This window comes from Schistocerca cancellata, chromosome 2, assembly GCF_023864275.1.
Source record: "Schistocerca cancellata isolate TAMUIC-IGC-003103 chromosome 2, iqSchCanc2.1, whole genome shotgun sequence".
NCBI classification, from domain to species: domain Eukaryota; kingdom Metazoa; phylum Arthropoda; class Insecta; order Orthoptera; family Acrididae; genus Schistocerca; species Schistocerca cancellata.
Genome location: NC_064627.1, coordinates 289,887,807 through 289,904,458, shown reverse-complemented (window position 1 = coordinate 289,904,458; position 16,652 = coordinate 289,887,807). Strand labels below are relative to the sequence as shown.

Below are 16,652 nucleotides of genomic sequence, written 5' to 3'. Positions count from 1 at the left end.
AAACTCATTTACTTATGAAACAATGCGGCAGGCTTTTGTTGTATCGCCGGCCGGGGTGGCCGAGCGGTTCTAGGCACTACAGTCTGGAACCGCGCGACCGCTACGGTCGCAGGTTTGAATCCTGCCTCTGGCATGGATGTGTGTGATGTCCTTAGGTTAGTTAGGTTTAAGTAGTTGTAAGTTATAGGGGACTGATGACCTCAGAAGTTAAGTCCCGTAGTGCTCAGAGCCTTTTGAACCATTTTGTTGCTGTGTGTTTCCATTCCATGATTAATGTGATTTGAAGAGAAGTAATCAAATGAACTCTAACATGGAAAGTAAGCGTTTCCGTACACATGTCCACATAACATATTTTCTTTCTTTGTGTGTGAGGAATGTTTCCTGAAAGTTTGGCCGTACATTTTTGTAACACCCTGTAGATGTATGCTGATTCGCGGTTTCGCTCATGTCGCCTTCTAAAATACTTGAAACCGATTACTTCATTGTGTTTTCAGACCACTACCCTACATCCTAACCCGCACACTTCGTCTTCAAGCTTGGCAAATTTCCCTAAAACAAACCAAGAATTTACTTATGTGCCCCGTGTCACCCGACTTTGGTATCGCCCATGCTATTCGACTGAAATTACACATTAAAACCTGGCGGAACAGAAACCTGCTTGACTGAGTGTGATTTCATTATTGCAAAAGAATCTACATTAGGCTATTTAAATGTTAATACTAATGTGATAATATTACTTCTTTGCCTCAACTATATAAACCAATGGTGAAAACTACACCGTTCATCAACTTCTACGCTCAAAAACAAATAAATTTATTTGTGATAGAAACTCAACAGCTACACCACTCAAGTTCTATCACATATTGAAGTGATTCTGCACTTTCTTCGACGCACTGCGTGAATTTGGTGCCTATGGGCAAATCCGAGAAGCACCAAGTGATCCATGCTTGCCGCTAGCCCATCCTAACTGCCATTACTCCATTAATACGGAGCGATGACGTATGCACTAGCCTACTTTGTATTGCTAGGAAGGTCAGAGTTAAAGGCGATTTCAGTTAATGAAGATCCACAAAACTGAGACGAAATGTAAAACCAATTAACGGTATGTTTCATTAAAGTTTCAATTGCAATATGAAATAGTTTGTCCAGGGCAGAGTAATAAGACTCTAAGAAATCGGTTTGCTATGGCGTAACGTTGTAGATCGTACAGAGCATACTGCTGAGTCGCTCTGATTCATGTGTGGAACTGATATATCGGTATGATCTGTACGCAGCGACGAGCGCGTTTTCGCCACAGAATGTGTCCACTGCACTGCGTAATCGTAACTTAGCTCGCACAGCCATAATGAACAATACAGCGCCTTTATCAGTGTTTTACAAATTTGGCTGCATTGCCATCATTTTGTGATATTACAATTTTCACTACTGTCTTCAGTAAATAGACTGAAAATAAATAAATTCATTGTTTTATCTCAGAAATAATACTTCATCGTATAGTTTAAATGAGATCAGTTGATGGAATTAGAAGAACTGATATTATGACTTTCATTTTCCGGCTGTAGCTTGGTTCTACTTCTTCGGGAGCCAAAGGAGGAGCTGATGTGGGATGAATTTTTGCGACCCTTTGATAGATACCTCTGGCTCGGCACCATCACGGTCATAGTCCTCATTTGGGTCGTCCTCAGAGTTCAGAAGAGATACAGGGGAGGTTTGAGGTATCACAAAGATTACAGCCAGACTTACAGTGATGCATTACACGTCGCAGGAATATTCTTCATGCAAGGTACAGATAATTTCCTTTGTATTTTTCAAAATTTATAGCTAGAGTTAGATCGGATGTAAGGAATAAACTGTGTTAGTTTATGACTCTAAACATATCAATATTTGAATGAAATAAACGAAATATATGATAAGTAAATAGATGAACAAAAATTTAGAAGAAAATATGTTAAGAGATAAAATCGATTAGGATTAATACAATTTAATAATTAATTGTAATAAACTGTATCTGCTTACAAAAATTAAAAATCAGTATACATAATTTAGCGTAGAACTTTATAACAGAAAACACACACACACATACACACACACACACACACACACACACACACATACACAGAAAAAAAAAACTAAAGCACAAACATGAAACCACATAGCACAAACAGAAGACGAAAGATAAACACACAGCGACAGTTGGCAACACTAGACGCTGTAAGCACACACCCGTTCAACATACAATGAAAGCTGCAAGTGTATTGTAATAAATGTGGGTGAAAAACGCTGAAAATCAGCCATCTGGAGTATGGGGATCGAGGAAACTCATCTCCAGGACCACACGCATGGACTAGCAACACTGGAAATTATAAGTAACACCAAACGATAATGTAAACTCACGATGATTGTTGTTTATAATCTGAAAAACAAGAACACAGCATGAGAAAACGTAACATAGTAACATAATTGTAATTACTATGGAATGCACTTTAGGTAAACGAACATGTATTAAAGACCACTAAAGATGCTTCATAAATAAAAGAAGCGAAATACATATAGCAAAAAACAAAGCATCTTCCGTTTAGTTTCAAAGACGGAACGTATCTCCATGAACTTAGAAGCAATTAAAGAACGGCGGAAAACGGAAAAAATAACGATTTTAAACAATACTTTTCAATATATAAATTGATCATGTAGTTAAACTTGGAATTAATAATAAATTTTAAATTTGTAATTCTAATGTTACTGATCAAAATACAGGAAAAACCTAAATTATCTTTCAGATTGAGACCTGATATTTATGTTTAGATACTTGATGAAGATATTTGAAGAAAGGTAAATGAAAAATCTCTATTTATGAATTTAAAGTTATGAAAAATCAGTAATTCAACATAAAGATTATTTGTTTATCAAGTATGTGAATATGGAGGAAATGAGGGATAGTAGTATGTACGATATCAAACGATATTAAAAAATATATAAATGGTAGAAAATTACATTAAAAAATTTTCATAAAAATATTTTAACCCATAAATGTCTAAGGAAATGAATGTTGTTCTGTTTAGTTAAATGTCTTTACAAAAAAATCTAGCAACGAGAATTTTACGAAAAAACAGCTATTAAGAAAAAGTTATCTCAGAAAGTGCTCTTTTCTTAAAATTAATTTTTAAAGTACAGAGTTTTTCCTTTAGAATATGTCATACATTTCCCTGATGATAAAGACTTAAAATTCGGTTTCTTGACTACTTCTTGTTTTTTTCTTACAGCTCTGTGGCAGGTCATGTTACCACAGTCACTTTGTCAAGAGTCGTGGTTGCTCATATATTTTACCAACAACACCTTTTGAGTAACATAATTTTGTTGGTTATTTTGTAATAGGACATCTTTCCATTTACAACTTTATATATACAGGGTGTTTCAAAAAAGCACCGACAACTTTTGGTATGTTGTGCGGGAAGGCAAACTGGTGTGTTTTCAAGAAGAAACCCACATTCCGGAAACGCACGAATCGGGAGCTGAAGAGGGTCGAAGTCTGAGTTGGGTATGCTTTCCAATTAACGTCAGTAAGCCCAACATGAGCAGCACATTGCGCTGTCTACAGTACAAACAAGCTTAGAACTGCATATCTCTTACGTTAATTCACAGCCTACGTCGGTGGTACTGAGCCTAACTCACATGAGCCAGCACGTGCGGTTGTCTTTGAAGTATTTCAGTCCCTCCGTGGACTCGAGGAAAAAGATGCTCTGCTGACGTTACAGGGGTGCCATATACCATACTAGCCCACAGAAAATTGTCGAGACATGTCAGATCTGGCGACTGTGTTGGCCATAGAACTGGTTCACCTGTACAAAATGCTCAAATGTGTGTGAATTTCTAAGGGACCAAACTGCTCAGGTCATCGGTTCCTAAACTTGCACACTACTTAACCTAACTTATTCTAAGAACAACACACACCCATGCCCGGGGAAGGACTCGAACCTCCTGAGGGAGGGGCCACGCAGTCCGCGACAGGACGCCTCAAACCGCGCGGCCACTCCGAACTGCTCACCTGTACGAATCCATCGATTGGGATGCGCGACGTTGAGGTGATTCCACACATCGACATCAAAGTGTGCTGGAGCTCCGTCATGTTGCAGCCACATGTCTATCCGAACATTTAGTGGCACTACATCCAACAAAGTAGGCAAAACATCTCTAATAAATGTGAGGCACATCGGTTCCGTTAGACTATTTGGCAGCAGATATGGCCCAATAATACGTTCACCAATTCTACCGGATCAAATGTTTATACTGAACCTGTCTTGGTGATTCTGAATCACCTGTGCAAGCGGACTTTCGTCCTTCCAGACATGCTTGTTGCACAAGTTCAATATGCCATCTCTAGTAAACGTACATTCGTCCGTGAGTAGCACCAAGCTAGGGAATTGTGGCTGGAATATGCGCTGTTGTAAATAGCACTGCGCAGACTGGGCATACTATTTGCAAGTACCAAGCACTGGACTTTCTGGGTAGGGTGGGTTGATGTGGGGGAGGAGACCAGACAGCGAGGTCATCGGTCTCATCGGATTAGGGAAGGACGGGGAAGGAAGTCGGCTGTGCCCTTTGAAAGGAACCATCCCGGCATTTGCCTGGAGCGATTTGGGGAAATCACGGAAAACTTAAATCAGGATGGCCGGACGGGCAATTGAACCGTCGTGCTCCAGAATGCGAGTCCAGTGTACTAACCACTGGGCTACCTCGCTCGGTGTGGACTTCCTGCAGATCGCATGGATGGAGTCGGTGTTCACGGAAAACTCGCCACTTTTAACCGTGTGCAGCTCCTGTGCTTGCCGCTGAGTGCTGGTGGTTGGGTTTTCTCTGAACATCGTCATCACGTTCTCCTCCAACTGCAGTGTTCCGCCGAGACTGGACGATCCGGATCACGTTTCGTCAGATACCAGAGAACAAACAGCAGACTGGGCATAGTATTTGCAAGCACCGAGCACAAAGTGCTCTTATTTTACTTTACAATGGGCACGTCTCAGGCATAAAATCCCTACATACAACGTTCAGGTCCCTCTGAGGCGTCTCTCGATGGCCGCGAACGTTTGTAAAACGTTCCGCATACAGTCTTGCAAGAGCTCTCCCACTGCAGTCGCTTTGCTGTGTGCAAGCACCATGTCGGTAATTTCCGCAGCTGTGTGCTGGTACATGACGCACAGAGGTCCGCAGTAGGATGCGCACAGGGGCTATGTGGAGGAATACAACGCATCCGCGGGAGTGTTACTAAAGTCTATTCACCGAGAGCTGGGACGAAACATAAACAGTGTCACGTGAGCGACTACGCTCGTTTCCAGAGAAAGCATTCGGTGTTCACGTGATACGTAGGGGTGTGGAAAGTCCTTGGCGCACGCTTTGCAGCTGGCGGCGTTCGGCTGGCTGCCGAGCTGTCACAGCGGACCGTGAGAAACCTGGGCAACAATGTACGAAATAAATTTAACAATAATGTTAAAATAATGTTAAACTGAGTTCATTATGTCGAAGCAGTTTTGTTGTCATTCAGGTTGCTAACAAAACGCTCCATTCAAACACAATTAATTGTTAATTTTAATAACAATACTAGTAATAATAATGACAAAGGACGAAACAAGGTTCACTCTGTCGAACTGTTTTCATTGAGGTTTATAACAAACCGCTCCTCTCTCTCCTCTATAATGCAGTCTAATTTCTACATTTGAGTTTCCACTTTTTCTACGACATGGAGGACGCACTTGCACCAATCCTGTGCAGTCACTGTTCATACTGCTTCTTCTAGCAGTACTTTAACTTCCGGCATTTTGTATGTTTTCCTTTTCGCTGCAACATAGCCTTTGATTCTGGTCCACCATGTGCTTCTCAGGAGAACTTAATGATTTCTTTTTTACTCGCATTTTTCTTTTTTACTCGCTTCTTTGGTGGACTCAAAACTGACACGTCGACCTCGCTCGCTGAATCCGTGGATGACATAATGAGGACAGTGATGCTAATGAAATAAGTGAATATAAAAAAATTAGAAACCATGTGATACTATTGGAAGCGCACATAAACAGTGAATTCTCAGCGTGACTACGGACACATATACTTACTCTAATAATCAACAACTAGTCTTTCAAGCGTCTTTACAGATGAACATAAGAAATCCTGAAATACCTGCTGTACAACGCCCACTAACGAGCTCACACCTGCAACTGAGGCGGCCACACCGACTGGGCGCCGCGCCTGCGAACCGCACAATGCATCCCTCATAAAGGACAAACGGTTGCACCCATCGCATTCGAACAAACTACAAAATTAAATTCAAACCTTTCTGAAACTTCAAGGGAAAAAGTTTGTCGCTTACTATATTTCGGATGATGATTTGGTAAAAACTCTATATCAGGCGTGAGATTTTAATTCATTGCTTCACTATTACTGACTCTATTGGGCAGGAAATTTGCAGACGTCATCAACATATAGCACTGAAGGCAATTATAAAATTATTTTGCTGTGCGACACACAGTTTAGGAGATATGGCGTGATAAATATAGAGAAACGCGAAGAAACAACTTTTCCTGAAAGCTTTAATATTTCTCTTTTTGAGTGACAATAAATTTTAATGTAATGTAAATAAAGGTGTCGGAAGGTAGTTCTCGGATCACTTTATCATGTTCAGGTGCCAAATTATAAAAAAACACGACTTTCATTTTTTAATTTCTGACGCCCCTGCCTTGTGCACCCCTCGTCGGCAGCGCTGTGGTCACGCGCCTTGCTGTGTTTACAGTACGTCTCTCGTTTCGGTGAATGGAGTATAGGCTCATGTCGTCAATCAGCCGTTACCACATGGATAAAGAGTTGCATGCATTCCGTATTCAGACACCAAAACGAATCAGAACAACCGTTCGTTCTCAGACTTCGGCGTCCTCCAGCGCCCAAGCTGTGTGTTTCCAGATGTGGATTCCTTCTTGAAAACCGATCAGTTTGCCTTCCCGCACAACATGCTAAGCGTTGTCGGCGTTTTTTCGGAACCCTCTGTATATAAATACTTTATTCCTATTTGCCTTACATGAAGGTAAAGTAGTCTCATATTGGGTATACGACATAGCGACTTCTAGTGGTCCAGTGCCAAGCATAGGCATTTCTGTACGACATCAAAAACTCATGAAGCAGTGATTGTGTGCTTGTATGCTGCTACCGCATTTGCTCTGTTACAATGAAACTGTAAATGCTACAGCCGGCTGATGAGTCTAATAAAAAGGAATTGAATATAATAAAATAAAGAAAAAATATGCTGTGAGAAGACCAGTCGCTAGATGCCCACAACAAGTGTGCAAGTATCACGTCAGTCTCAAGCATAGCCCGCATCTGGTGGTCGTGCGGTAGCGTTCTCGCTTCCCACGCCCGGGTTCCCGGGTTCGATTCCCGGCGGGGTCAGGGATTTTCTCTGCCTCGTGATGGCTGGGTGTTGTGTGCTGTCCTTAGGTTAGTTAGGTTTAAGTAGTTCTAGGGGACTGATGACCATAGATGTTAAGTCCCATAGTGCTCAGAGCCATTTTTTTAGTCTCAAGCATAAAAGGATGACATGGTGAATCAACCTTACAATCAAGTGGAAAATTCGAAAAAGATTTTCGCTCCTATCTCTAAATGCATCTTTCAACAGCATATACAAATTGAAAGGAACGGAGAGAGAAATTAAAGCAGCAATAAACAATATCAGAGCTGACGGTAAACTCTGGTCGTATCCAGTGGACTATATACTGGGCTGTAAAACCGAAATACGAAGGAAATTCTTGAAAAAGTGTGAAGTAAATGAAGAGTCTGAAAAAATGAGTAACAAATTTCAACTGCTGGAACAATGAAGAGTTATACGGAAAAAATTTACATACAGATGTTTCAGGACATGTAGCCCTCCAGCACAGGAATCAGTTAAAGTTTGCTAAACATAATGGAAAAGATATGAGGAACGATTAGAACTAGAATCATCATATTAAACTGAAACTTACTCCGTTTTGTAGTAGAGAAACAAACTAGTGATTTGACAGCGCTAGACTATTACAGCATCAGTTCAGTGATTGTCAGTTCCTTGGTATTTATCTCGTTAGCAGATGTTCTCATTTGTCACACCCTCCTGTCCCTTGGTTGGGTTTCTCCGTTAGGTGCTGCCACTACAGAACATCTCGTTCACATTACTTGCGTACTGCATTCATCAGATTCCACTGACGTTAAGGGAACTCTAATGGCTGTTAGATCAGCACAAAGACTCTTTAATGAAGCTCCCGCGAGTTTTGGACGTTTTCTAGGAATGCAGATCTACTCAGCTTAGGAAACATTAAAAATTAGTTATACACCTTGTGACAAACGCTGTCTCTCAGTGAAGTGACTAAACTGAACCTCTCACTGGCAAGGTACAGAAATGTCTGCCACCGTTTCATTGACGAATTATACAATTAGCGCTGTGACCTCTCGCTCCATCTTTAGTGTATGAAATGAACCAAGATATAGATATACAGGATGGCAGTTATTGAACTGTATGAAATAAAATGCGCATAACTTCTGAACGGTTTGCTTTAGGACATTTAAACTGCACGATTGGCCTTGGGGCAACCGGCAGGAGTGGCCGAGCGGTTCTAGGTGCTACAGTCTGGAGCCTCGCGACCGCTACTGTCGCAGGTTCGAATCCTGCCTCGGGCGTAGATGTGTGCGATGTCGTTAGGTTGGTTAGGTTTAAGTAGTTCTAAGTTCTAGGGGACTGATGACCTCAGAAGTTAAGTCCCATAGTGTTCGGAGCCATTTGAACCATTTTTTTTGGCCTCGGGGCATGATGGGAAGTATGCGCATGTATGGTTTATTTAGCGACGAAGCCCACTTTCATTTGGATGGGTTCGTCAATAAGCAAAATTGGCGCATTTTGGGGACTGAGAATCCGCATTTCGATATCGAGAAGTCTCTTCACCCTCAATGGGTGACTGTGTCGTGTGCAGTGTCCAGTCACGGAATAATCGCTGCTGTATTCCTTGATAGCACGGTGACTACCGTGGAGGATTTGGAAGATGATTTCATCCCCACTATCCCTGACTTCGTGCAAGACAGAGCTCGAGCACACCGAAGCAGGAGAGTGTTTGATGTCATGGAGGAGCACTTTGGGAACCGGATTCTGGCTCTGGGGTACCCAGAGGCCACTGCATGGATCTCCACTTTTCGCCATATTCTCCGGATCTGAACACATGCGACTCCTTTTTGTGGGGCTATATTAAAGACAAGGCGTACGTCAATAAACGCAAAACCATTGTTGAGCTGAAAACAGTCACTGAAGAGGTCATCGACAGCATCCATGTTCCTATACTTCAGCGGGTCATGCACAGTTGCGTTATTCGTCTGCGCCACATGATCACCAATATGATGGCAGGCTCATCGAAGATCTCATAACGTCAGTTCGCAAATCTGTAGTGATGTTTACATGTTGAATAAAGCGTGTGCACGCCGTAATTTGTAACTAATTTACGTTTGTTTTTTATATAGTTCAATAATTGTCACTCAGTATATGAAATAATATCTCATTAAAACCCAATTGTTTCTCATACTAATTTGATGTTACTATCATGTTACTAAAAGCATATAGTAATAGGGTTACTGAATAAACTGTTGCACTGGACAGCAAGACTCGCAAGACAGACTTAGATTATCCTAGTGTGCCTTTTAAAAAATTTCCAAATAAATAACAAATTTGTAAACTATACTACTTATGGATGCCAATGTGGTCGACAGGTTGTGGTGAGGGAAGAGATACAAAGTCGCGCTGCAGCGTGCGGTCGTCTCTGCTGGTGGCGTCGATGTCTGCAATGGTGGTGTACACCGCCTACTGCGGCGCCCTCACCGCCTCCTTGGCCACCCACCGGCTGAGGATGCCCTTCACAGACCTGAAGGGCCTACTTCGGGACGGCTCCTACAAGCTGCTGCTGCTGTACGCCTCAGGAGAGATGGCTATGTTCGATGTTAGTATGGTCCCAATATATCTTATTCTCAATCATCTTCGTATGGCATAAGCTATACTAATGTTTACCAGAACTGAAGCACCAAGACGACAAACATGTGGTTGAAAGGAACTATATAACACGGAATACCTACATGGCAATACACAAATGATTAAGTCTACATAAATGAAAAAGACTGGAATACACACAATGAAATTATGAAGGTAGCAGGAATAAAATAAAATGAAACCTGACTGAAGTTATAACAATCTAAGGAAACGAGAGGGAAGGTGTAATCGAGAAGGAAGTCAGAGAAGGTTGTGGCTGGTTCGCCCTGCTACACTACTGGCCATTAAAATTGCCACACCAAGAATAAATGCAGAAGATAAGCGGGTATTCATTGGACAAATATATTATACTAGAACTGACATGCGATTACATTTTCACGCAGTTTGGGTGCATAAATCCTGAGAAATCAGTACCCAGAACAACCACCTCTGGCCGTAATAACGGCCTTGATACACCTGGGCATTGAGTGAAACAGAGCTTGGATGGCGTGTACAGGTACAGCTGCCCATGCAGCTTAAACACGATACCACAGTTCATCAAGAGTAGTGACTGGCGTATTGTGACCAGCCTGTTGCTCGGCCACCACTGACCAGACGTTTTCAATTGGTGAGAGATGTGGAGAATGTGCTGGCCAGGGCAGCAGTCGAACATTTTTCTGTACCCAGAAAGGCCCGTACAGGACCTGCAACATGCGGTCGTGCATTATCCTGCTGAAATGTAGGGTTTCGCAGGGATCGAATGAGGGGAAAGCCACGGGTCGTAACACATCTGAAATGTAACGTCCACTGTTCAAAGTGCCGTCAATGCCAACAAGCGGTGACCGAGACGTGTAACCAATGGCACCCCATACGATCACGCCGGGTGATAAGCCAGTACGGCGATGACGAATACACGCTTCCAATGTGCGTTGACCGCGATGTCGCCAAACACGGATGCGACCATCATGATGCTGTCAAAAGAACCTGGATTCATCCGAAAAAATGACGATTTGCCATTCGTGCAACCAGGTTCGTCGTACAGTACACCATCGCAGGCGCTCCTGTCTGTGATGCAGTGTCAAGGGTAACCGCAGCCATGGTCTCCAAGCTCATAGTCCATGCTGCTGCAAACGTCGTCGAACTGCTCGTGCAGATGGTTGTTGTCTTGCAAACGTTCCCATCTGTTGACTCAGGGATCGAGACGTGGCTGCACGATCCGTTACAGCCATGCGGATAAGATGCCTGTCATCTCGACTGCTATGATACGAGGCCGTTGGGATCCAGCACGGTGTTCCGTATTACCCTCCTGAAACCTACGATTCCATATTCTGCTAACAGTCATTGGATCTCGACCAACGCGAACAACAATGTCGCGATACGATAAACCGCAATCGCGATAGGCTACTATCCGACCTTTATCAAAGTCGGAAACGTGATGGTACGGATTTCTTCTCCTTACACGAGGCATCACCATAACGTTTCACCAGGTAACGCCGGTCAATTGCTGTTTCTGTATGAGAAATCGGTTGGAAACATTCCTCATGTCAGCATGTCGTAGGCGTCGCCACCGGCGCCAACCTTGTGTGAATGCTAATCATTTGCATATCACAGCATCATCTTCCTGTCGGTTAAATTTAGCGTGTTTAGTACGTCATATTCGTGGTGTAGCAATTTTAATGGCCAGTATTGTATTCTATCTGTACATTGAGCAAACAGTAAAGGTAACCAACGAGAAATATCGAAAGTGAATTGAATTTTTTAGGCCCGTCGATCATATTTTAAATCTGTCAAAGATGGGAAAAGACGTGGAAGACATGTTTAACCGAATGAGTAGTGTTGTAAAAAGGGTTTATGAGATGAACATCAACAAACTGAAGTAGCAGAGAGCTGCTTGTGGGTTGGTAAGGTTCTGGGGGATTGAACTATATTTCCATTATTGACAATTTATTATCTTTAAAGAAAAGAATCTCTTAATAACAAAGGATAAAAATTAAGCTGGAACGGTCAACGGCCGTTAAGCAAAAATTCCACTGAAAACTGTTAGTTACAGTTTCCAAAATTTTATAAGTGCGTAACAACTGCGTAAGTATGGCGACGGCTAAAATATAATACAAAACGAGTCAAGGCAACACTAGCAATCTGCAATCAAGAGCTTCAGGTCAAGCAATAACAATAATAATAATAAAGATGATAATCTAGAAGAATTAAATTAGCAGCCTCGGCCCAATCAGCTTGTTGCAAAGTAATTCACTAGAACATAAAAAGACCCATCAAAAATGTGTCTATAATGTTAATTCAAATATGTCATTGTTGGCGGAGACGCAACAATGTTTTTTGAACACAATTAATTTCCCTGCCCACGGCCAATGAAATATTTGTAATAAGTGAGGCCTCTCAAAACGTCGAACATACAGAGATTACTAAACTTCGGTGTAGGTGAGGCCCACTGTGAACGTGAAAATGATTTTAAATTTTAAAACACTTTGTCGCCGGCAAATACAATAACGTACCAACAGTCGCCTCTCGATGGTGCAATCAGAGATTTTCACAAATAGTATTGGTTAAAAACAGTCTTGGTTGCAATTTTAAATTTTTTTTTATTTTTTCAATTGCGCGTTTCGCCTTATTTAGGCAGCTTCAGGTTGATCTTAATTTGGTATTTCTCAAATCGATCCTTTAGACAGTGTAGCCAAAGGGCATCGTCGAATACATCAGCAACATCGCATTCGTTAAACTCAGTAAAAACTTTTCTAGATGGACGCGAGTGACTCCAAGAGCTGCATAACGCGTTCCCGTTCACAGGAGCGAGTAACAGAATAAGATGGGGCTCAGGTAGTAAGCATTGTGGAGTATCTTGTGGAGGGAGTAGCGGCGGTGAGGCGGGCTACTCCGGTCGGCGAAGTGTTTGTCTAGAGTGTAACCTTGTGTGGTCTTGAAACATGGACAATAACAATTTCAGACTAGAAGAGAATAGAAGCATTTGAAATGTGGGGCTACTGAATAATGTCAAAGGTTAGACGCTTAGTAACCTTACAATCGAAGAGATACTGAACTGATCCGGTGAAGAGAAAGAAATTTGTGATAGACCATGACTAATAGAAGGGATCGGTTGATATGACACATTCTCAGGGATTAAGGAATTAGTAATGGAGGGAAGCGTGAGTGGTAAAAATTATGAGGGAGACTAATGCTTGAGTACTGTAAGCAGTTTCAAATGGATGTAGATTGTGGTAGTTATGCAGAGGTGAAGAGCTTTGCACAGGGTAAAACTGGAGTGGAGAGCACCATGAACCCAGTCTTCAAACTCAGGAGCACAGCGATAACAACAATAACAACTCAAAATGTTCGCTGAGTTTAAGCTTTCAATGTTGACTGAAATATGCATATGTTGTAATCAGAGCCCCTATACTCGGAAAAAATATGTGTTTGTGGAGGTTGTACTCTGTGTGGTTTGTGAGAAGTCACAAAAGAACCAGCAGTTTATGCTGGAGGAGTGTGAGGCTCAATTTGTCAATCAATCAAATCCCAAATATGTAGGATAAAGTTATGTGAGGCAACTGTCTAGATTAGGAAAGCGGTGGTACCCACCATCGTTCGAAAAATGTTTAATCATCCCTCTCAACGTGAGGACTTGCCTTAAGCTGATGAAGTAGTGCACGGATGGTTGCATGGGGAAGTCTCTTACTCCTCACTGAAGCACACTTTTTTTTGTCACAAGCTTTTGAAGATCCGTCGAATTGTGAGGCAGATGACTGATAATGGCGACTTTAACAGTTGTCTACCTTTCTTCAGATCAAGTACGATGCAAAGATGAATTGTGTTCACTCACGGAATTACATCCTCGGTGGTTCCTACCTTTGTAGCAGTTTACTCCTAAGTGAATAAGGAACAGATCATCTCCCTACAAAAAATATCAGAGAATTATGGCAACAACATTGTCCTTGTTGATCCACAATTTCTACGATTCCAGTCTAATACTCACTATTGTAGTTCATAAAGCTGATGTGTAGACTTACGCCATCAATTGCGGCTTCGTCGCCATTTTTTTGCGTTTTGTGGTGTGTGTATGGTCATCTCATTACAGGAGCAGACTGCCCACATGTTCAAAACTGCGTGGAACTTTCCGACATTTTATCACACGCATGATTATGAACAGAATTTTGCTGTTTCAATATACAATCCACTTCTTCCACCCACCTTCCTCCATAACATTAGGCGAGATATGCAGTGCTGACTTTGACTGGTACACTACAGCTGGACATCAAGATCAGATAGAGATAACTGTTCATCTTCACTGAGCAGGAATATCTATGGAGTAAGCATAGGCACTGCACATGCCACCAACATCAAACCGAATTTGTCACGTGACGTTTGTATAAAGACGTTTGTTTGTATTTTGCACTAAACTTAAATTTTAATATTGCACTTGTCTGTCTTGTTCTCACACATTTTTTTTTTTTTTAATAACAGCAATGGCTAGTAGTTATCGCTGCTACAAATGCAAATTGAGATACGTGACAGGAGTAGAAGTTACTTTTCTTGGGCAAGTACCATAAAGGTGTTTATTTGTTGAAAATACAGAGACATAGTCCTAACTTGACCGTATCGATATGTATTTACGTGCATATACTAGATAAATCTGCTAGCTGCCAGTCAGTTCGTTGAATTTAATCACATTCCGAGCAATTTTTACATGCAGGTAATATTTTTATATGACAGTGAGAATCAATACGTCCCAATTATACAGATTATCAAACCACTGTGCTTATTTCAATGTAGGCAGAATATGACATTGCACTACTAGTATCTCTGTGAAGTAGAATTAGAATGACGTCCAGCCTACTGTCCAGTATCTTTATAAAAGCTTTCTACGGATGAATAAAACTACTAATTCTGCTGCTACGCTGGTGTCAGAAAGTTACGCGTAATCGCAAGAAAGAGCTGCAGCTTAATCACAAGGCATTTGGCATACAGCAGTACCTGAAACACAATGTTGAAAAAGTTCTGATACCTAAGATACACATTTGTAAGAAAATAACACACTTGGAACTACTAAATTAATTCAGATAAAATGAGCGAACATATGGGAAAAACAAAAGAATTTTGTCACTAAAAATATTTCAATTTGAAGACCCCGTGGAGAAAACGGGGAAGTCCATTTAATTAGGAAATGAGTTTATGGTTCGTTCTGATGGTCAGACATCGACGGTGCCACAAGGAAGTCACGATAACTTTTAAATAAAGTGGCAATCACAGAGATACAAAGGAGTTCACTTTTATTAGCAGCGGACGGAAAGAACGTTCTGAATCGGTCTTTTCACGGAAAGAAAGGGGAAAGTCCAAAGTTTTCTTCCACTGTTTGCATAACAACTGTTAAGTAAGGTGGGATGCAGACGTGATCGCATCAGTTTCTTGTTGTGGTTTGTTTCCTTACAGTAATAGTGTTTAGTCTGATGTGTGATAGTGGTGTGATCCTATTAGGATCTTCAAAACGTGTGGGTCAACGTGAGATGAAGGTTAGAAGCCCTCTGTTAATCGATCAGCTTAAAAGAGAAAATGTTATGGCAGAATGAGCAATGTTTGTAGGGACTTTAGGGCAATGTCTCATGAGCTGGGTAGTGGCTGCTACTGATCGTTGTTCGAGTTTTTCAAACAAACCAATGCCCACGAAAGAGAACAGCTTAACAAGAAATTTAATTTGTTAGGTAACGGAAGTGACCAGTCTTACTATTTAACCAGCTTAATTTCTGTAAGATTAAGACTGGAAGCGACAAAAGCTGAATGTGCCAAAAATAAATATTTAGGAAAATAGGAGAAACTTTATGGAAGTTATATCACAAACAGTTTGTAAATAAGGAAATATAAATTCTGATATTTGACATTACTACTGATATTGAGCCCAAAATCATTTTAAAAATAAACATTTGATACTAAGCAGAGTTCCATAAAACTTAATATTTCTGTAAGGTTGAATGTGCCATACTACTTAGCCAAGGAAATCCTGAATGTCAAGGCAACTCTAACATTATGATATTACGAGGGTTGCCCAGAAAGTAATGCACTGCATGTTTTTCTTCAACAGTTCTCTAGTGAACATAATGAGAATTACTCACACTAAAGAATGGCGTTTTATTTACACATCCAATTTTTCCACGTAATCTCCATTCCGTTCTACGGCCTTCCTCCAGCGCGAAACAAGGGGTGTCTGTCCCGTCGGTACCAATCCTTGCCCTGGTGGCGGAGCCAGTGCTTCACTGTGTGAATCACCTCCTCATCGTCCTCAAAAATGTCCTCGACTAATGTCTGTCCTCGGGAATGACAACATCAGCTCGCTGCAACATGTCAGTTGTGACAGCCGTGGATGGTCTTCCCGATCGCTGCAAATCGTGGAGCTCCGCCGAACCGCCTTCTGATGACCTCACACACCGTGCCCAACGACTAACTGCGCTTATGTCGACAGCAGATGCTCTATAGACTTCGCACAAGCGTTTGTGAATATTCCCCACAGTCTCTCTCTTCGCAGTGAGAAATTCATTGACAGCACGTTGCTTGCAACGTACATCTACAGACGCCATTTTGAAACTGTCCTGCAGCTACGCTATCTGTCGGAAGTGAAGCAAACTTGGCGCGCTCACTCAGGAGACTT

At 41.6% G+C, this 16,652-nt stretch overlaps 1 protein-coding gene across 1 annotated transcript in view; it reads left to right on the top strand.

Annotated features, from left to right (window-relative positions):
- LOC126153456 (glutamate receptor ionotropic, kainate glr-3-like) overlaps positions 1 to 16,652 on the top strand; it is a 104,982-nt gene that overhangs the window by 50,212 nt on the left and 38,118 nt on the right. Inside the window, exons 5-6 of the mRNA XM_049916073.1 lie at positions 1,563 to 1,783; positions 9,754 to 9,949. Coding sequence (XP_049772030.1) covers positions 1,563 to 1,783; positions 9,754 to 9,949 — 417 coding nt within the window. The remainder of the gene's footprint in view (positions 1 to 1,562; positions 1,784 to 9,753; positions 9,950 to 16,652) is intronic.